At 46.3% G+C, this 21827-nt stretch overlaps 1 protein-coding gene across 1 annotated transcript in view; it reads right to left on the minus strand.

Moving 5' to 3' along the window:
• adgrb3 (adhesion G protein-coupled receptor B3) overlaps nucleotides 1-21827 on the minus strand; it is a 722174-nt gene that overhangs the window by 187565 nt on the left and 512782 nt on the right. Inside the window, exon 14 of the mRNA XM_060916854.1 lies at nucleotides 9134-9209. Within this exon, the coding sequence (XP_060772837.1) occupies nucleotides 9134-9209 (76 nt within the window). The remainder of the gene's footprint in view (nucleotides 1-9133; nucleotides 9210-21827) is intronic.

Here is a 21827-nt window from a genome sequence, read left to right on the forward strand (position 1 = left end):
GGTCCCCTTTCTTAAAAAGAGGGACCACCACCCCAGTCTGCCACTCCAGAGGCACTGTCCCTGACCACCACGCGATGTTGCAGAGGCGTGTCAACCAAGACAGCTCCACAACATCCAGAGACTTGAGATACTCAGGGCGGATCTCATCCACCCCCGGTGCCTTGCCACCGAGGAGCTTGCAAACCACCTCAGTGACTTCGGCTTGGGTAATGGACGAGTCCACCTCTGAGTCATCAGCCTCAGTCTCCTCAGTGGAAGACATGATGGTGGGATTGAGGAGATCCTCAAAGTATTCCTTCCACCGCCCGACAATGTCCCCAGTCGAGGTCAACAGCTCCCCACCCGCACTGTAAACAGTGTTGGCAGAGTACTGCTTCCCCCTCCTGAGGCGCCGGACGGTTTGCCAGAATTTCTTCGAGGCCGACCGATAGTCCTTCTCCATGGCCTCCCCGAACTCCTCCCAGTTCCGAGTTTTTGCCTCCGCAACTGCCCGAGCTGCAGCACGCCTGGCCTGCCGATACCCGTCAGCTGCCTCGGGAGTCCTGGAGGTTAACATGGCCCGATAGGACTCCTTCTTCAGCTTGACGGCATCCCTTACTTCTGGTGTCCACCACCGGGTTCGGGGATTGCCGCCACGACAGGCACCGGAGACCTTGCGGCCACAGCTCCGAACAGCTGCGTCCACAATGGAGGTAGAGAACATGGTCCACTCAGACTCAATGTCCCCCGCCTCCCTCGGAAGCTGGGAAAAGCTCTCCCGGAGGTGGGAGTTAAAGACCTCCCCGACAGAGTGCTCGGCCAGACGTTCCCAGCAGACCCTCACCATACGTTTGGGCCTGCCAGGTCTGTCCAGCTTCCTCCTCCGCCAGCGGATCCAACTCACCACCAGGTGGTGATCAGTTGACAGCTCAGCCCCTCTCTTCACCCGAGTGTCCAAGACATAGGGCCGGAGATCAGATGAAACGACTACAAAGTCTATCATTGACCTCTGACCTAAGGTGTCCTGGTGCCACGTGCACTTATGGACACCCCTATGCTCGAACATGGTGTTCGTTATGGACAAACCGTGACTAGCACAGAAGTCCAATAACAAAACACCACTCGGGTTCAGATCGGGGAGGCCGTTCCTCCCAACCACGCCCCTCCAGGTGTCACTGTCATCTCCCACGTGAGCATTGAAGTCCCCCAGTAACACAATGGAGTCCCCAGTCTGAGCACTCCTCAGTACCTCTCCCAGGGACTCCAAGAAGGCCGGATACTCTATACTGCTATTTGGGCCATAGGCACAAACAACAGCAAGAGCCCTCTCCCCAATCCGAAGGCGCAGCGAGGCGACCCTCTCGTTCACTGGGGTAAACTCCAACACATGGCGGCTGAGCTGGGGAGCTATAAGCAAGCCCACACCAGCCCGCCGCCGCTCACCACGGGCGACTCCAGAGAAGTGGAGAGTCCAGCCCCTCTCGAGGAGCTGGGTTCCAGAGCCCAAGCTGTGCGTGGAGGTGAGCCCGACTATCTCTAGCCGGTACCTCTCAACCTCCCGCACAAGCTCAGGCTCTTTCCCCCCCAGCGAAGTGACATTCCATGTCCCAACAGCCAGCCGCTGTGTCCGGGGATCAGGTCGTCGAGGCCCCTGCCTTCGACTGCCACCCAATCCACATTGCACCAGAGGTAGCAGTAGGGGAGCTTGGATATTATTATTATTATTATTATGTTCAGTGTTAGTTCACAGTAGTAATGCAAGAAGCAGAATAGTGACAGTAATAGTGAAGCAAAAACATGCAATTGTACAAACACTGCAGCTCTACAGCAAAATATTCATTTATGAAATGGTCTGATTCTTAACACCAGTAGTGCCAATGATCTTCTCATTGTGATGCGATGCGAGTTGTCAACAAATCCTATAACTTGGTTCATGAAACGCGCTTACAAAATATTTTCACTGTGAATATTTAGTGTAATGGTGCAATCCCGCCAGCAAAAATAGGGAAAAAAAGGAGCGATCTCACCTCTTCAGATGTTGATTTAAGTCCGACAATACATTCCTCAAAAAGGGCGTAGAGGAGCAAATTAATCCAATTTATTCTGGACCATTAAAGACGCCGCCTTCCGCGTAGAATCATACGTCATCCTCGCCGCCATATTGGATAGGTCAAAGCGGAGAATAAAGATTCATGTGCTGCCTTTAACTGTACCAACAGGTTTACCGTCCAAACGAGATCACATGGGATTACCTTTCACAGGTGAGAAACAAATTAATCCATCAACGTGTAGTATTCAATTTATTCCGGACCATTAAAGACGCCGCCTTCCGCGTAGAATCATACGTCATCCTCTCCGCCATATTGGAGAGATCAAAGCGGAGAATAAAGATTAGCTGCGTTTAACTGTACCAACAGGTTTGCCGTCCAAACGAGATCACATGGGATTACCTTTCACAGGTGAGACTGGAAAAATACTTTTCATTGTATTTGGTCATTATAATGTAATTTTACAAACAGATTTTCCTGACTTTGTGGCTAATATGAAGTCTCGCGCATTATGCGCATGCGTCCTTACTTCTTCTATTGTTCTGGTGTCTCCGAAGGGACCGTCTTACAGCGCCCCTAGAGGTGTGGCATGTGTATTGCATCGTTTTCAGCAAGCGTTGCGTTGCCATATGGACCAGATATTTTACTGATCCGTTGCCCATTTGGACGCGATATATTTTTAAATAACATCTCATTGCCGTTGTCGTGTGGATGTAGCCTGAAGTCAGCTGAGTCTTGGTGTGGATGTGTATTCAGTTTTCTGGGGAGTGTGCCAAGGACTGCATTGTAGGTGGCTCAGATCATTCCTACAACAGTAGAGGGAAAAGAAAAGGAGCAAAAACACATCAAGGAAGCACTTCAGAAGTGCGGGTATCCCAACTGGGCTTTCGCCAAGCCCAGAAAAAGAAACATAATGGACAGAGAAGAAAACAGGAACAAACACAAGAACATTGTCATTCCTTACATTTCTGGACTATCTGAGAAACTCAGGAGGATATTATACAAACACAACATTCCTGTACATTTCAGACCCAGTAACACTCTGAGGCAGAAATTGGTCCACTCTAATGACAGAATACCCAGACATAAACAGGACAATGTAGTGTATGCAATTCAATGCAGTGAGGAATGCATAGACCTGTACATTGGGGAAATGAAGCAACCACTTCACAGGTGCATGGCTCAACACAGGAGAGCCAGTTCCTCAGGCCAGGCCTCTGCAGTCTATCTTAATCTCAATAACAAAGGACACTCATTTCAGGACTGCAATGTACGCATTTTAACCAGAGAAGACCGGTGGTTTGAAAGGGGAGTAAAAGAAGCCATCTTTGTCAACCTGGAACAACCATCACTGAACAGAGGAGGTGGTCTGAGACACCACTTATCAGCCACCTACATTGCAGTCCTTGGCACATTTCCCAGAAAATATCCACACCAAGACTCATCTAACTTCAATGACTCACATGATGGCAGAGAGATCCAGTGACCCACATATCACCCTAACGACTCTCTAGGCTGCTAACTCCATTCACTCCTGGCCTCCAGTGACCTTAACACCTACAAGATGACTGAGAGGGTCAATGACCCATGTGACCTCAACAAGTCTCCTTAGGGTTGCTTTTGGTCCACTACAGGCTGGAACTCCCCACTAGTCAGACAGAACTGAAGAAGCCTTTCGGATGAGAGGTGAAGAGCCTTCAAGAATTTGAAGTTTCAAGTTTATTTTATAGCACTTTTAACAATAGACATTGTCGCAAAGCAGCGTTACAGAATTTTAATGACTTTAAACATGAGCTAAGTTTATCCCTAATCTAGGGATAAAATTATTTCAAGCAAGTCCAGTTGGCTTCTTTAGCATCTACGGTTTACTATGACCTGGATGACTGAGAACCTTATACATTTTTTGGGTGGTCTTCTTCAAGCATTGAAGATGATTTAAGGGCCAAAACAGCCATGGTGGAGGCCACTCAGAGCCCCTACTGTCACCTCGCACATTGGACAGTATCAGTTATACAGGGGTCAGTAAAAAAAAAAAGTGAAAGTGCAGTCAGTCAGCAAGCGACTGAAGGGAGCCATGTTTTGGATGCCATGGCATGTTGAGTCACCATGGTGAATGTATGATGAAAAATGCAGTGTCATTCTGTGTTCGGTTCATAATTTTTGTTCCAAGATTCTTCTTGACTCTGTTCAATGGTAAATCAAGTGTTCTGTTGGAGTAAAGGGTAAAGGGACTCCTAATACCTCTTTTGAATGATTCCATGTGAAAATAACCTTAGGTAAGCTCAAACTAAAGAGATTTATTTTTGCTTGATGGTGCACAGGGTGCCCAAAATCAAGTCTCTTATTAGAGGCTGGAGTGGAGCCCAAATATTATATGTAATGTAGAGGCCTAGCTGTATCTGTACAAATATTTGAATTGTGCCTGTTTGGTTGGTATAAACCTGAATTAAGTCCACTTTGATAAGTCAGTAACTAAGGAAAAAATACAGACTAAGTGAAGAAAAAAAAGTGAAGAATACTTATTTGACTTGATTTTTCAAGGAAAAATGTGGAGAATATTTTTCAGAACCCAGTGGGAACCCTCTGAAGGTGGAACTGAAATCCATAAACAGGATCCGAGCATAGGTTCCTGGGGAGTCCAGGTGCTGGAGGATGAAGAGCCATGTTGACAACATCGTCTGTAGATCTGTTGGGTCTGTAGATGAACTGCATGGCGTCCAGGAGAGAGTCAGTGATGGCTTTAAGGTGGTAAAGCCCAAAGTGCTCAAAGGATTTCATAACCACAGAAGTCAGGGTGATGGGTCTGTAGTCATTTAATCCTGTGATCCTTGGCTTTTTGGGGACAAGGATAATGGTGGAGGCCTTTAAGAAGGCTGGCACATGGCATGTCTCCAGTGAGGTGTTGCTGTCTGTGAACACCGGAGGTAGCTGATCAGCAAGGTGCTTCAGGGTAAACGGTGAGACAGAGTTGGGACCTGCTGCTTTGCAGGGGTTCAGCTTCTTAAACAGCTTGTTGACGTCCCTCTCCAGAATGGAGAGAGTTGAGGCTGTGGTGGTGGGTGAATGGGCCTCCAGGATGAAAGGTTGTAAAAAGGCCCTGGCAGCAATAGAGGTGGGGGTGGTGGGCTGGAGCTGGAGTGTGGACTCATGGGGGATATTATCAGGACAGTCCCATTGTCTTTCAAAGCACCAGTAGAACTTATTCAGTTAGTTTCCCAGGCCCAAGTTGTTAACAGAGTGGGGGGCTGAAGGTTTGTAGTTAGTGATCTGTCTGAGCCTTTTCCAGATAGACATAGTCATTGGCTGAGAACCAATATTGGAGTTTCTCAGAGTACAGTCATTTAGCTTCTCTCACCACCTTGCTAAATCTGTTCCTAGACTCTTTAAACCTGTTCCTGTCATGAATTCCGAATGCTTCTTCCTTTTGCAACCTGAGCTGTCTGAGCTTATTTGTGAACCAGGGTTTGCCATTATTGTAACTCACCCTGGTTTGTGATGGAATGCAGCAGTCCTCACAGAAGCTGATGAAGGATGTCACAGCCTCTGTTTACTCATACAGACTACTGGTAGCAGTCCTGAACACATCCCAGTTTGTACAGTCCAAGCATGCCTGAAGGTTCTCTGCAGCCTCATTACTCTACATCTTTGATGTCCTCACTACAAAATTCCTCAGCTTTAATTTCTGCCTGTATGCAGGGATTAAGTAGACCATGATGTGGTCAGAGTAGGCCAGTGCAGCACAGGGGATGGCATGATAGGCATTGTTGACTGTAGTGTAGCAGTGATCCAAAATATTCTCCTCTCTGGTCAGGCATTTAATAAACTGTTTGTATTTGGGTAGTTTGTGGCTGAGGTAACCTTTGTTAAAGTCACCAAGGACAATACCTAGGGAGTCCAGTTTAGTCTGCTCCACACGCAGTATCTGGTTGGCCAGCATGTGCTGTGCATTCTGCATGTTGGCCTGTGGTGGAATGTAAACACCAACCAGAATGAATGAAGTAAACTCACAGGGGGAAGTAGAAGGGTTTACAATTAATTAAAACTGATTCCAGGTCAGTAGAACATTGTTGCAGGATCACAGACACATCACTGCACCAGCCACTGTTTACATAAAAACAGATTCCACCACCCTTTGTTTTACTGGAGAGATCCAGCTTCCAACTTTTTCACTTTGAAAAGTTGGAAGCCAGCCAGCTGCAGTGCATAGTCCGGTATGAGTCCCCATAGCCACGCCTCTGTGAAACATAAAATGGAAGATGAATGAAAGTCTCTGTTTCTCCCCACCAGCAACTGGAGTTTGTCCAGTTTGTTGCACAGTGGCCACACATTGGAGAGAAATATCGCAGGTAGCAGAGTGCAAAGTCCCTGCTGACAGAGGCGCACAAGCACACCAGCATGTTTTCCTCTCCTCCAGCATCTCACTGAGTGAGCAAAGGTGAGAGCACCTTTGACCAGAATGTCCTAAATTTCCACAGATGACACCAGAAAAGTTGGTAAAAAGTCCACTGGAGTTGTTCCCCTGATGTTCAAGAGCTCTTCTCTGGTGAGAGAGATTCGAGTATCGCAGCAGTGAACTGAGTTTACAAAGAAAAGAAAACAAAATAATGCGCACCAACACACCAAGGCAGCCATCCACGGCACCATCTTGGTTACTTTACACAAAACATCCAACTTCCAACTTTATACAAAACATCCAACAAAATGATTTCTGTTTAGAATGTAAAAAAAAAAAACCCTGGCAAAGTAACAGTAGCAATTTGTGAAAAATGTGATAATAGTAATTCTTGAAAAATTAAAAAAAGATACATTCTTACCATCAAATATTTTTATTCCATATTTTGTTGCTTTGTGTATTTTTGGGGGTTTTGTTTTTGAGTAGAGTTTTTATTTTGTCCTCGGTTGGTTCAGCAACACGCTCCACCATTTGTTTTTCTCTACTCATGGTATATGAACTGATAGCCTAGTAGTAGAGTAGCCAATCAGAGCACACGATTGCTCATGTCCAGTGAATGTGGATTGAATAAATATATACATGCCTTGTCGGCTATCAGCTCATAAACGACTTGATTCCGTGGAATAACTGTTATATATAAAAATGTATGTGTGTGTGTGTGTGTTCAGAAGCTCTACTCATATGGGCACTTCACCGTACCACACATGACCAGTGCATCCGATATGTACTTTTGTCCAAGAACACATTTATCAGGTAACAAGTGGCTTGGTACTAATTTTTTTTTTTTTTTGTGAAAAAACTCCCAAACTTCAGGAATCCTTTAAAATGTAAAGGGATTTATGAGTATATAGCATGTATGGACTTATCTTTAATACATGATACCGGTACATCAAAAGTTAGTATTCTATTAGGGAGCTTCAAACATGCCTTTTTTATGAATTACAAATGCACCATTATAGATGTAATAGTGGCGGCGGGCGGGGGGGGTTTACAGGAGGGATGATCCCCCCCCCAAATTAGGTTGGGGGGGCTGCACCCCCCAAGTTATGATGGGAGTCCTTTGACTATTTACAAGGAAGAAAAGGAGAGAATAGTGTGAATAAACAGCCCGCTGCGCGCCTTTGTTTTTCCTTATTAAATCTCGCTGCGTCCCTTCATCCCAGCGCCCCTGTGGCATCCCTTTGTACTGTAGGTTGGTAGCACCCATTCGCACAAAAACCGATGCAAATTAGCCTTACCCTGACGTCACCGATTGCCTCCGCTTTCCGGGATTTTCCTAATTTGGCTTACGCAGAACTGCAAAACCCATCACTTTTAGTAGACAAGCTGATTCATGAATATTCTGTGGACTAATTAACCCATTGCTGTGGCAACTGTCTAGACATGTCTGGTCTCCTTGGGTACTCACACCAAAGCAGGGACCCTGTGACAGCAAAGCTATGACAGTGTCACTACTTTTGTATCTGACTGTTAACTCATGTCCTGTCCGGATGGCTAGATAGCGTTCACGAGGCATACAAGCAGTTTTGGGCACCCAAAAACTTGATGCTGCTCTAGAGCTACATGAATTCACTTGCTGCCCTGACCACTCACTGAAAATCAGTATGAAGAGGAGTTTCAGACAGATATCCATTGCAAACTTTTTGGGCTCGACAAAGGCACCCAAGTTGCTTGATGATAATGAGGTAAGTTTTCAGGATAAATTTTTTTTAACATCCCAAGTCAAATTTCGCAAACCAAGAAATGAATGACTATTTACTCGCACTGAAGACTAAAGGAACGACAGTTATTCGTGCTCTTGCTTTATACCACATAGCTGAGCAGGTATATAAATCTATTAGCTCTTTAATTCAACAAGGACATTGAAGACAAATTTTCTCGCATTTTGTTTGTGTGTGTGGGTGGGGGTAGCGGATCCATGAGAAAACTAAGGGAATGTAGTTTTTCCAATTTACCGATACAGCCCCATAGGTCATTCATACATGCTTCAATACACCAATATCACAGTTTTGTTTTGAAACATATGCAACAAACAGAAAAAAAATTCATTCGCACCCGATCTGGTGTCACGACCAGTCATTACTAGTCAGTTGGATTTCCTGGGAGCTAACAGTGGTCCTTGAAAGATTGGGAATATTACTTTCACAGGCTTATTCCTCAGTCAAAACAGGATTGCTGAGAGATATGATCGGTTTTTAGGTATTATTACGTGTTTATTAAAATTTTCCAAGGCTATTTGACCTAATCATTGAACTATTTGACTAGCACTGTGTGAAGTTTCATCATGGATGAAATGTACTCTAATAGAGACATTAAAATTGCTTTACACCACCAAAATTTGCCTCTCAAAATGCGGGAAATTATGCCCCTGGACCCCTCTAGATTTGGCACGCCTTTGGTGCACAACATGTCGCCCCCCCCCATCCAAAACTTCCTGCTGCCGCCTCTGTGTAATTTGATAATCAGGCATTACAATAAAGCGCCATGTGGCATACTGGAGAGCATCACTGCAAAAGTTTCTGTGGAATATTAATGATTAATTTACAGTCAACACCAATTTAACACTAGTCAAACACAATGAATGTGGAATGTCATTTGTATCACGCAATTCATAAACTGTCAGTCTTATTTAAACAACTGAGGAAGAGCTTACCTTGGGGCAGGTAGCATAAGTCCCAGTGTCTTATAGAGGACTGTGCCAAGAATGAAAACTGGGGAGCCATCCATATCTGGTAAAACAATATCTGGTTAGATCATAGTATTAGATTACATAATGGTGATCATAACTATAAATCTATTTTGCTTTAAATTACTTTTGGAATAATGTTATGAGAAACAGATTAAACACAGAACCAGAGAAAATTTGCAAAACCATTCCTGTACTATTTTCTATATCTCAGATATCTTAGGTTTTGGGCAGCAGAACAGGTTTAACTTGCCATGGTACAGACTCTACAAGTCTTAGAAACTGTACTGGGATGATGAACACCATTCTTAGACATTTCCTCAATTACTGTTTTTATAATGGTGGTGGAAAATGCTATCTAAAGGCCAATACTTCTCCATTGAATTTATGCCGTAGCTGATGCTCACGCAGGGTGAAGCATTTATACTCACACGTAAGGTATGCATCTCCTCTAGGAGACACCATCACATGACACACACCAGAATTTTTGATTTTACACAAAAGAAGAAGAGCAAAATGTGAGCTCTGTATCTCACTGAAGGAATAATAAACAGAAAATGATGCTCACAAAATGTTGCTTTGAAACAAATCTACTGGGGAAAAAGAAACCTCATGTGATTAATGATAAACCAAGTGAATACCCAATGAAAGCATTTCTGAAGTTTTTTTTTACTTGTCTGTATTCAGCGGTATGAGTGGCTCCAAACCAAAGTCCCACTGCACGCTCAGGAATGAGCCACAAAAATAACGCCAATGTTTAAATCCACAGGCTTAAACTGGCCGTTATAATGATCTACAGTCACTATAAAGCCACAGACTTCATATATTTATATTAGCACTATATCATAGATTTCGAATTTTCACAGAGCAGAGAAGCTGGAAATGCGATGCTACTGAGCAAACAGATCAATCACAGTAGTTGTGGTCTGCGTCACCTCTCACATTGTTAGATTGTTTAACTGTGTCCTCTTTATCTACACAGCTATAACATACCTACAAAGATCAAAGTATCTATTTATGTGGCATATCACTACAGTGGGGCGGCACAGTGGTGTAGTGGTTAGCGCTGTCGCCTCACAGCAAGAAGGTCCTGGGTTCGAGCCCCGGGGCCGGCGAGGGCCTTTCTGTGTGGAGTTTGCATGTTCTCCCCGTGTCCGCGTGGGTTTCCTCCGGGTGCTCCGGTTTCCCCCACAGTCCAAAGACATGCAGGTTAGGTTAACTGGTGACTCTAAATTGACCGTAGGTGTGAATGTGAGTGTGAATGGTTGTCTGTGTCTATGTGTCAGCCCTGTGATGACCTGGCGACTTGTCCAGGGTGTACCCCGCCTTTCGCCCGTAGTCAGCTGGGATAGGCTCCAGCTTGCCTGCGACCCTGTAGAAGGATAAAGCGGCTAGAGATAATGAGATGAATGAGATGAGATCACTACAGTGACTTCAGTCATCAAAGTTTCTAGGGAAGAATTACGGTAGTGGTTTCCCATTGCCTTCTGCTGGATTATTATAGAGGTTTTCTCCTCTCAAATATTCACACACATTCACACCTATGGCCAATTTAGTGTAGCCAATTAACAGAACCACATGTCTTTGGACAGAAGAGGAAACTGGAGCACCTGGAGGAAACCCACACAGACATGGGAGAACATGCAAATTCTACACAGAAAGACCCCAGTTGGCCGTGAGATTTGAACCCAGAACCTTCTTGCTGTGAGGGAACAGTGCTAACCACTGCACCACCGTGCCACCACCCATTTGTGTAGCTGATAATATTGCTGGCCTGTCCTAACAAATGTATTGACTTGACTGTCACTGTATTTAAAAAAAAACAACTTCACCAAACATTAGGCTATCTCAAAAAAAAAAAAAACCTTCAGAGTGCTAAATGAACCTTGCTAGTGTTGCTTCATTAATGCTATTTTTGGTGAAGGATCTGACAGATTTAATTGTAAAAGAGGAATAACACAAAAATAGTATGTCTATATCAAAAGAGCCTCACTCTGTAGTAATAAAATCTCACTATATCTCAATCTGGCTGACCTGCTCCAACTACAATGAGTGATGTGGTAATTTTATTTATCATTACTACTTATTTTATACACGTCAGACATGACCGATAACCATAATTCGTAGAATGGCTGGTCACAGCATTGTATATGATTTCTTGACATTATTCAATGAGAATGCTTTAAAATTTGAATATTAATTCCTGGTCCTACCAGGGCAGAAAAATTTTTTGATCAGAATTGGACATTAAAAAACACAAACAAACAACACACACTTTGCTTAAATTTATATTAAATCAGGATCAGTCTCCAATATCCAACACCTCTCTGACATATAAAAACAAAGAAACACAAAATGCCTGAATTTTGTGTTTATTTGTTTTTATTTGTAAGAGAGTTGTTGGATATAATAACATTATTAAACCAGCTATAGGTTAAAAAAAGGACAGGAACAGTGATGCCGTGGTTATCACTGTCGCCTCACAATAAAAAGGTTCTGGGTTGAACCTTGGAGCTGACTGTGGCATTTCTGTGTTGAGTTTGCATGTTCTCCCTGCGCCTGTGTGGATTTGCTCCAGTAACTCCAGTTTCCTCCAGTCAGTCCAAAGACATGTGGATTTGGTCAACTGGCAACTCTAAAATTGCCCATAGGTCTGAATGTGAGTGTGAATGGTTGTTTGTCTCTGTGTTAGCCCTGTGATACAGTGGTGCTTGAAAGTTTGTGAATCCTTTAGAATTTTCTATATTTCTGCATAAATACAACCTAAAACATCATCAGATTTTCACACAAGTCCACAAAGTAGATAAAGAGAACCCAGTTAAACAAATGAGACAAAAATATTATACTTGGTCATTTATTTATTAAGGAAAATGATCCAATATTACATATCTGTGAGTGGCAAAAGTATGTGAACCTCTAGGATTAGCAGTTAATTTGAAGGTGAAATTAGAGTCAGGTGTTTTCAATCAATGGGATGACAATCAGGTGTGAGTGGGCACCCTGTTTTATTTAAAGAACAGGGATCTATCAAAGTCTGATCTTCACAATACATGTTTGTGGAAGTCTATCATGGCATGAACAAAGGAGATTTCTGAAGACCTCAGAAAAAGTGTTGTTGATGCTCATCAGGCTGGAAAAGGTTACAAAACCATCTCTAAAGGGTTTGGACTCCACCAATCCACAGTCAGACAGATTGTGTACAAATGGAGGAAATTCAAGACCACTGTTAACCTCCCCAGGAGTGGTTGACCAACAAAGATCACTCCAAGAGCAAGGCGTGTAATAGTCGGCGAGGTCACAAAGGACCTCAGGGTAACTTCTAAGCAACTGAAGGCCTCTCTCACATTGGCTAATGTTAATGTTCATGAGTCCACCATCAGGAGAACACTGAACAACAAATGGTGTGCATGGCAGGGTTACAAGGAGAAAGCCACTGCTCTCCAAAAAGAACATTGCCGCTTGTCTCCAGTTTGCTAAAGATCACGTGGACAAGCCAGAAGGCTATTGGAAAAATGTTTTGGGGACGGATGAGAACAAAATAGAACTTTTTGGTTTAAATGAGAAGCATTATGTTTGGAGAAAAGAAAACACTGCATTCCAGCATAAGAACCTTAGCCCATCTGTAAAAAATGCTGGTGGTAGTATCATGGCTTGGGCCTGTTTTGCTGCATCTGGGCCAGGACGGCTTGACAGCGAATTCTAAAGGAAAATGTCAGGACATCTGTCCATGAACTGAATCTCAAGAGAAGGTGGGTCAGGCAGCAAGACAACAACCCTAAGCATACAAGTCGTTTGACCAAAGAATGGTTAAAGAAAAATAAAGTTAATGTTTTGGAATGGCCAAGTCAAAGTCCTGACCTTAAGGCCCGGTCCCACTGGCCGATGGACACAAAACATATGCAAAAAGGAAACAGCGGACGAGCAAAATTTCGGGGGTGGCGCTATCCATTTTCATCCGCTGCAGAAATGGACAAAATTGGCGAAAATTTGCGAAAACAGAACGGAAAAGAACGGACGTGGGTAGTATATAGCGGGGATGTTAAACGCATGTTCATAGGAAGCCTAGCGGATGAAAGCAGGTGGAAGTGGATGACAGCTCCGAAGGGGTTACCGGTGATAACTGAGAAGCGGACGCATAGCAGAAAGAGCGGATGCATAGCGGATGAAGGGGATGCATCACGTACGCCTAACGGAAACAAAGGGGATGTTGCGCGGATGTATATCGGATGCAGACCGTTCAATGCACATGCCGGGGGTATGAATTGCGTCTGCTCCGCGGATATAAAGGGATGCAGCACACACGCCATCAGCATAAAGCGGAAAGACGTGCTGGCGGCTACATCGATACATCTCTACTACTAGATGATTTTCTCCCCCTTTTTATACAAAATATCGACTGTCCGCTAGGTGTCCTTCTACATACTCTAGACATACTCCAGACCTCCTAAATATACGAGATACATCCCAGATATAAACGCTTTGTCCGTTTTGAATACTTTATATACGAGATGCATACGCTTACATCCTTTCTATTTCCGTGCTACTAACGATGAATAGATGTTTCATGTACCTTATCTTTCCTCCCTCTTTCCATTTTCAGCTGCAGCGGATGTGAGTTGCGAGGATGCCCAGAGGATGCAGAGAGGATACAGCAGACGTTTAACGGATGATAACGGACATAGAACGTTTGTTGCTCGTATATGTCGCGGATTTACATCGTACACGGCGGAAAGTTCATCCGTTCTAAAAGTTTTGTACAGCTCAAAACTTTTTGCGTGGATGAAATCACAGTGGACGGATGCTCGATGGATAGAGCGTATGAAGCACGTATGCAATGAGTACACAATGGATGCATAGCGTTTTCCAACGGATGGCAAAGATTTTTTTACGTTTTACATCCTCTTTGCATCCGTAAGTGCAGTGGGACCGGGCCTTTAATCCAATCAAAATGTTGTGGAAGGACCTGAAGCAAGCAGTTCATGTGAGGAAACCCACCAACATCCCAGAGTTGAAGCTGTTCTGTACGGAGGAATGGGCTAAAATTCCTCCAAGCCGGTGTGCAGGACTGATCAACAGTTACCGTAAACGTTTAGTTGCAGTTATTGCTGCACAAGGAGGTCACACCAGATACTGAAAGCAAAGGTTCACATACTTTTGCCACTCACAGATATGTAATATTGGATCATTTTCCTCAATAAATAAATGACCAAGTATAATATTTTTGTCTCATTTGTTTAACTGGGTCCTCTTTATCTACTTTTAGGACTTGTGTGAAAATCTGATGATGTTTTAGGTCATATTTATGCAGAAATATAGAAAATTCTAAAGGGTTCACAAACTTTCAAGCACCACCAGAGGTGGAAAAACTGGATTGACAAAGTAAAAGTCCTGCTTAGGTTTTCCTTCTGCCTGTGCTCTCAACACAGGTGATTTCACCAATTAGCTCATCAACCTGGCTTAGGGGATGTGGTAATTAGGATCAGCTGGTTCATTGAATTGGCTGGAGCAAAAATGTGGCAGGGTTTTTACTTTCTGCACCCGGGTTTTTCCACCTCTGAGCACCACTGTAGGTTGGTGACCTGCCAAGGGTGCACCCCACTTCTTGCCTGAAGTAAGCTGGGATTGACTCCAGCTTCCTCTCCGACCTTGATGGATAAGCAGTATATACAACCCCAATTCCAAAAAAGTTGGGACAAAGAACAAATTGTAAATAAAAACGGAATGAAATAATTTACAAATCTCAAAAACTGATATTGTATTCACAACAGAACATAGACAACATATCAAATGTCGACAGTGAGACATTTTGAAATTTCATGCCAAATATTGGCTCATTTGAAATTTCATGACAGGAACACATCTCAAGAAAGTTGGGACAGGGGCAATAAGAGGCTGGAAAAGTTAAAGATACAAAAAAGGAACAGCTGGAGGACTAAATTGCAAATCATTAGGTCAATTGGCAATAGGTCATGAACATGACTGGGTATAAAAAGAGCATCTTGGAGTGGCAGCGGCTCTCAGAAGTAAAGATGGGAAGAGGGTCACCAATCCCCCTAATTCTGCGCTGACAAATAGTGGAGCAGTATCAGAAAGGAGTTCGACAGTGTAAAATTGCAAAGAGTTTGAACATATCATCATCTACAGTGCATAATATCATTAAAAGATTCAAAGAATCTGGAAGAATCTCTGTGCGTAAGGGTCAAGGCCGGAAAACCATACTGGGTGCCCGTGATCTTCGGGCCCATAGATGGCACTGCATCACATACAGGCATGCTTCTGTATTGGAAATCACAAAATGGGCTCAGGAATATTTACAGAGAACATTATCTGTGAACACAATTCACTGTGCCATCCGCCGTTGCCAGCTAAAACTCTATAGTTCAAAGAAGCCGTATCTAAACATGATCCAGAAGCGCAGACATCTTCTCTGGGCCAAGGCTAATTTAAAATGGACTGTGGCAAAGTGGAAAACTGTTCTGTGGTCAGACAAATCAAAATTTGAAGTTCTTTATGGAAATCAGGGACGCCGTGTCATTCGGACTAAAGAGGAGAAGGATGACGTAAGTTGTTATCAGCGCTCAGTTCAGAAGCCTGCAACTCTGATGGTATGGGGTGTGCGTGTGGCATAGGCAGCTTACACATCTGGAAAGACACCATCAATGCTAAAAGGTATATCCAGGTTCTAGAGCAACATATGCTTGTTAGGGTTTTGCTGGGAATCGAACCCGGGTCGCTGATGTAGTAATCCAGCAAACCCCCACTAGGCCACCAGGGGAATGACTCAAGTGCAGAGGAGTGAGGCGAAAGTAGAGCAGAAAAAACAGTTTATGTACAATGCAAAAAATCCAAGGCAAAAAACAAAAGTATAATCCAAATGCTCAGAAGATCTCATCTCATTATCTCTAGCCGCTTTATCCTTCTACAGGGTCGCAGGCAAGCTGGAGCCTATCCCAGCTCACTACGGGCGAAAGGCGGGGTACACCCTGGACAAGTCGCCAGGTCATCACAGGGCTGACACAGACACAGACAACCATTCACACTCACATTCACACCTACGGTCAATTTAGAGTCACCAGTTAACCTAACCTGCATGTCTTTGGACTGTGGGGGAAACCGGAGCACCCGGAGGAAACCCACGCGGACACGGGGAGAACATGCAAACTCCGCACAGAAAGGCCCTCGCCGACCCCGGGGCTCGAACCCAGGACCTTCTTGCTGTGAGGCGACAGTGCTAACCACTACACCACCGTGCCGCCCCGCTCAGAAGATATCCGGGAAAAAATAAAAAATCCAAAAGTTCAAAGTCAAAACAAAAAGCCAAAAAATAAGAAAAGAAAAGGCAAAAATCCAAACGCTCAGAAGATCCAAAATGGTAAATACACAGTCCAAAAAGTCCACAAGAAAGCAAAGTACAAAAGACCACAAAGACAAAGGCAAGGAACACGGAACATAGGTCTCTAGTGATAACATAACAGCACAAAGACTCCGTGACTAGGGACCAAACTGAGGAAGTATTTATACACAGGGAAATTAAGAAACTGGGCGGGGCAGGAAATAAAGAACAGGTGGGGGTAAAAGGCACGTGGAAACAGGCAATCAAAACAAACACAAAAAAACAGAAGCGGTGGTGGCCTCTAGAGGCCAAAACAAACATGACAAGATAAAGCAATAACAGTGGCCTCTAGAGGCCAAGACAGTCCCCAGTCCTAACAGGACCCCCCCTCAAGGAGCGTCTCCTGACGTTCCCTGGGCGATCTGGATGGGCCAAATGGAAGTCCCGACACAGTTCCTTGTCTAACATGTCCTGAGTGGGAACCCAGCAGCGCTCCTCAGGGCCATAGCCCTCCCAGTCCACTAGATATTGGAGCCCACCACAGACCCGGCGGGAGTCAAGCAGGCGGTGCACGGTGAACACAGTCTGACCCTGGAAGATGCGGGGGGGGGGGGGGGGGGGGGGGATTCCTAGGGGCAGGGGCATACGTGGACGACAGTATGGGCCGCAACAGGGAAACATAGAATGTGGGGTTGATCCTTAGAGTCCAGGGCAACTGGAGCCGGTAGGCGACAGGGTTCACCATGCGCACAACCTTGAAGGGGCCAATGTAGCGAGGAGCAAGCTTGCGGTTCTCCACCCACAGCGGAAGGTCCTTGGCAGACAGCCAAACCCACTGCCCAGGATGGAAAACGTGGGCAGGTCTTCTATGGCGGTTGGCCTGAGTCTGGTTGGCCCTGAAAGTCTGGATGAGGGTCCTCCTGACCTTGTTCCAGGTCTTGTGACACCGTCTCATGTACTGGTTGACCGAGGGCACCCCAGCGTCCTCCTTTTGGTCCGGAAACAGAGGTGGCTGGAACCCGAATTGGCACTGGAATGATGACAACCTGGTGGCCGATGACTGCAGGGTGTTGTGGGCGTACTCCGCCCATGGCAGCCAGGTGCTCCATGATGTCGGGTTATCCATCACCAGGCCTCACAGGGTGTTTTCCAGGTCCTGGTTGAGCCTCTCCGCCTGGCCATTGGACTGGGGGTGGAACCCAGAGGAGAGGTTGGCAGTGGCCCCGATGAGCTTGCAGAACCCGCACCACACTCGGGAGGAGAACTGGGGCCCCCGGTCTGAGACGATGCCCTGTGGGAGACCAAAGACTCAGAAGACATGAGTAAATATAAGTTTAGCTGTTTCAAGGGCAGAAAGGAACTTGCACAGTGGTATGAAGCGGCAGGCCTTAGAGAATCTGTTGACTATGACCAAAATGACAGTGTTACCTTGAGAGTCTGGAAGGCCCGTGATGAAGTCGACCACCACATGGGACCAGGGACGCCGGGGAATAGGCAGAGGATGCAGGATGCCCTGGGGATGCTGTCGTGGGTTCTTGGTTCTGGTGCACACATCACAGGACAGGACGAATGACCTCACTTCCTTCTCCATGCTCGGCCACCAGAAGCGTCTTTTCAAGAAGTCCAGGGTCCTCCGAGGTCCCGGGTGGGCGGTGAGAGGGGACGAGTGACCCCACTGGAGAACCTTGGCCCGGGCTTGATGAGGGACGTACAAGAGGCCCGGTGGCCCCGTCCCAGGACCGGGGTCATGGCGTTGAGCTCATCGGACGACCTCCTCGACACCCCAGCAGACAGGGGCCACAATCTGGGACACAGGGATAATAGGCCCAACTTCACTCTCCCTGTTGGTGGCAGAGAACAGCCTGGAAAGCACGTCAGGTTCGGTGTTCTTAGAGCCGGGGCGGTACGATAGGCTGAAGTCGAATCGACTGAAAAACAAGGCCCACCTAGCCTGTTGTGGGTTCAGTCTCTTGGCTTGCTGGAGGTACTCCAGGTTCTTGTGGTCCGTCCAAACCAGGAATGGATGTTGCGCTCCCTCCAGCCAGTGCCTCCACTCCTCAAGGGCCAGTTTAACCACTAGCAGTTCTCGATCCCCCACATCATACCGGGACTCCGCAGGGCTCAGGCGGTGGGAGAAGTATGTGCAGGGGTGCAACTTTCCTTCCAAGCATTGAGAGAGAACCGCGCCGACACCACTGTCCGAGGCATCCACCTCCACGATGAACGGTTGGGAAGTGTCCGGGAGGACCAGAATGGGTGCCATGCAAAAGTGGTTCTTGAGGTCCTTGAATGCCTTTTCCGCCTGAGGAGACCAGACATAAGATCCACCAGTCTTTTTGGTGAGATCCGATATGGGTGCTGCTACAGAACTGAAGTTCCTGACAAACTTGCGGTAGAAGTTAGCGAATCGTAAGAACCGCTGAGATTCTTTAACGGACTTGGGAGTAGGCCAGTCCCGGACAGCCAGGGTCTTGGCTGGGTCCATTTGGAGTTGTCCCGTCTGTACAATAAAACCCAGGTAGGAGACCTCGGGGACATGAAACTCGCATTTCTGGGCCTTAGCAAACAGATTGTTCTGTAGTAGCCTCTGGAGGACTTGGCGGACATGGTGGCAGTGCTCCTGTAAGGTCTTGGAAAATATCAAGATGTCGAGGTAGACGAAAACGTACTGGTTAATCATGTCCTTCAAGACGTCGTTGATAAGGGCCTGAAAAACTGCTGGTGCGTTGGTGAGTCCGAAGGGCATAACTTGATACTCATAGTGCACTGACGGGGTGTTAAAGGCAGTCTTCCACTCGTCTCCCTGTCGGATACGGATGAGGTGGTATGCATTCCGTAAGTCCAACTTGGTGAAGACAGTGGCGCCTTGGAGCAGGTTGAATGCTGTGGACATCAGCGGAAGGGGATAGCGGTTGCGCACAGTGATCTTGTTAAGGCCTCTGTAATCAATACACGGCCGGAGCCCCCCATCCTTCTTGCCGACAAAGAAGAAGCCGGCACCAGCGGGTGAGGTGGAGGGTCGAATGAACCCAGAGGCCAGGGCGTCCTTGATGTACTCCTCCATGGCCTTGCATTCTGGCTGAGAGAGGGAAAACAGTCTGCCACGAGGAGGGGTAGTCCCAGGGAGCAAGTCGATGGCACAGTTGTAGGCACGGTGCGGAGGAAGAACGGCAGCCCTGCTCTTGCTAAAAACTTTTTCAGATCCCAGTACTCTGTGGGAACTTGAGATAACTCGGTGAGATCAGGAGGCTCGGCAGGAGACACAGGAGAGCTAGAGAGCAGACAAGAGGCATAGCATGCAGGACCCCATTCCACAACCTGGCTTGTTACCCAGTCTATGCGAGGGTTGTGGCAGGTAAGCCAAGGAAGGCCTAGAATAACTGGGAACTCTGGTGAATGAATCAGGTGCAGGGATATTTCTTCTTTGTGACCTTGAGACTGGAGAAAGACTGGAGAAATTACTTGGGTGACTCTTCTGTCACCTAAAGCTTGGCCATCCAGAGCAGACACAGACAGTGGGACTTCAAGAGGTGCAGTAGGGACATTGATTCTTCGGGCGAAGTGGACATCCATAAAGTTTCCCGCCGCCCCGGAGTCTAACAAGGCCTGGCAAGAGTGGATGGACTCACCCCAGGAGATGGAGACCGGGATGTAGACTCCTTGGCCAGGGAGTTCGGGAGAGAGGGTAGGCCCCGTCACAACCCTCCCTCGGCTGGACGGGGTGGTCTTTTTCCTGAGAGCTCGGGACATGATGCTCAGAAATGGCCAGGCTTGCCACAGTAGATGCAGCACTTGTCCCTCCTTCTGCGCTCCCTTTCAGCTGCAGAGAGACGAGTACAGCCAACTTGCATGGGCTCTGGACAGTCACTGGAGGAGGTGGACGGACTCCAGGTTGAGGCAGTGAGGCAAGGGGAACTCAGGACTTGGTGGCGCTCTCTAATCTGGTTATCAAGACTAATGGCATGCGAGATCAGTTTCGAGGTCACTTGGGCATCCGATAGAGGCCAGGCCGTCTTTGATTGGGTCAGACAGACCATGGTGGAAGGCTGAAACCAGGGCAGTCTCATTCCATCCGCTGACTGCTGCGAGCGTCCGGAACGAGATGGTGTAGTCTGCAACGCTTCCTCCTTGCTGGATGGACATGAGCTTTCTGGCTGCGTCTTTACTGATGTCCGCCTGATCGAAGACATGAAGCATCACCTCCGTAAACAGCTTGAAATCAGAACAATCGAGTCCCTGTCTCTGCCAGATGGCTGTTGCCCAAGCTCGTGCCTTGTCAGCTAACAAAGTTACCACAAATGCAATCTTGCGGCGATCCGTAGTGTAAGTGGTAGGCTGGAGCTCAAAGGTGAGTTGGCACTGGGTAAGGAACTCCCGGCACTCACCGTGCTTGCCATCATACCTCTGTGGTGCAGGAAGGCAGGGCTTGCGAGGTGAAGAAGGCAGCGTGGAAGGAGCAGATGGTGGAGCAGGAGCAGAAGGAGAATCAGGAGGAGGAGATGGGGACAGAGGAGTCAGCTGTGCCAGGGCTTTCCCAATTTGCTGAAGCAGTACCTCGTGGCGAGCAAGGGTCTCACATTGGCTTGCAAGAGTCCATCCATGAGTGTCCATGGTAGATCCGAAGCGTGTTAATGCGGCCATAATTCCCTGAAGGTTAGCAGGGTAGACAGTTGAAGAAGCCTCTACTGAGTTGGTCATGACGGAGTCTTTCTGTTAGGGTTTTGCTGGGAATTGAACCCGGGTCACTGGTGTAGTAATCCAGCAAACCCCCACTAGGCCACCAGGGGAATGACTCAAGTGCAGAGGAGTGAGGCGAAAGTAGAGTAGAAAAAACAGTTTATTTACAATGCAAAAAATCCAAGGCAAAAAAAAAGTATAATCCAAACGCTCAGAAGATATACGGGAAAAAATAAAAAATCCAAAAGTTCAAAGTCAAAACAAAAAGCCAAAAAATAAGAAAAGAAAAGGCAAAAATCCAAAAGCTCAGAAGATTCAAAATGGTAAATACAAAGTCCAAAAAGTCCACAAGAAAGCAAAGTACAAAAGACCACAAAGACAAAGAATACGGAACATAGGTCTCTAGTGATAACATAACAGCACAAAGACTCCATAACTAGGGACCAAACTGAGGAAGTATTTATACACAGAAATTAAGAAACTGGGCGGGGCAGGAAATAAAGAACAGGTGGGGGTAAAAGGCACATGGAAACAGGCAATCAAAACAAACACAAAACACAGAAGTGGTGGCGGCCTCTAGAGGCCAAAACAAACATGACAAGATAACGCAATAACAGCGGCCTCAAGAGGCCAAGACAGTCCCCAGTCCTA

The sequence above is a fragment of the Neoarius graeffei genome, chromosome 3, assembly GCF_027579695.1.
Source record: "Neoarius graeffei isolate fNeoGra1 chromosome 3, fNeoGra1.pri, whole genome shotgun sequence".
NCBI classification, from domain to species: domain Eukaryota; kingdom Metazoa; phylum Chordata; class Actinopteri; order Siluriformes; family Ariidae; genus Neoarius; species Neoarius graeffei.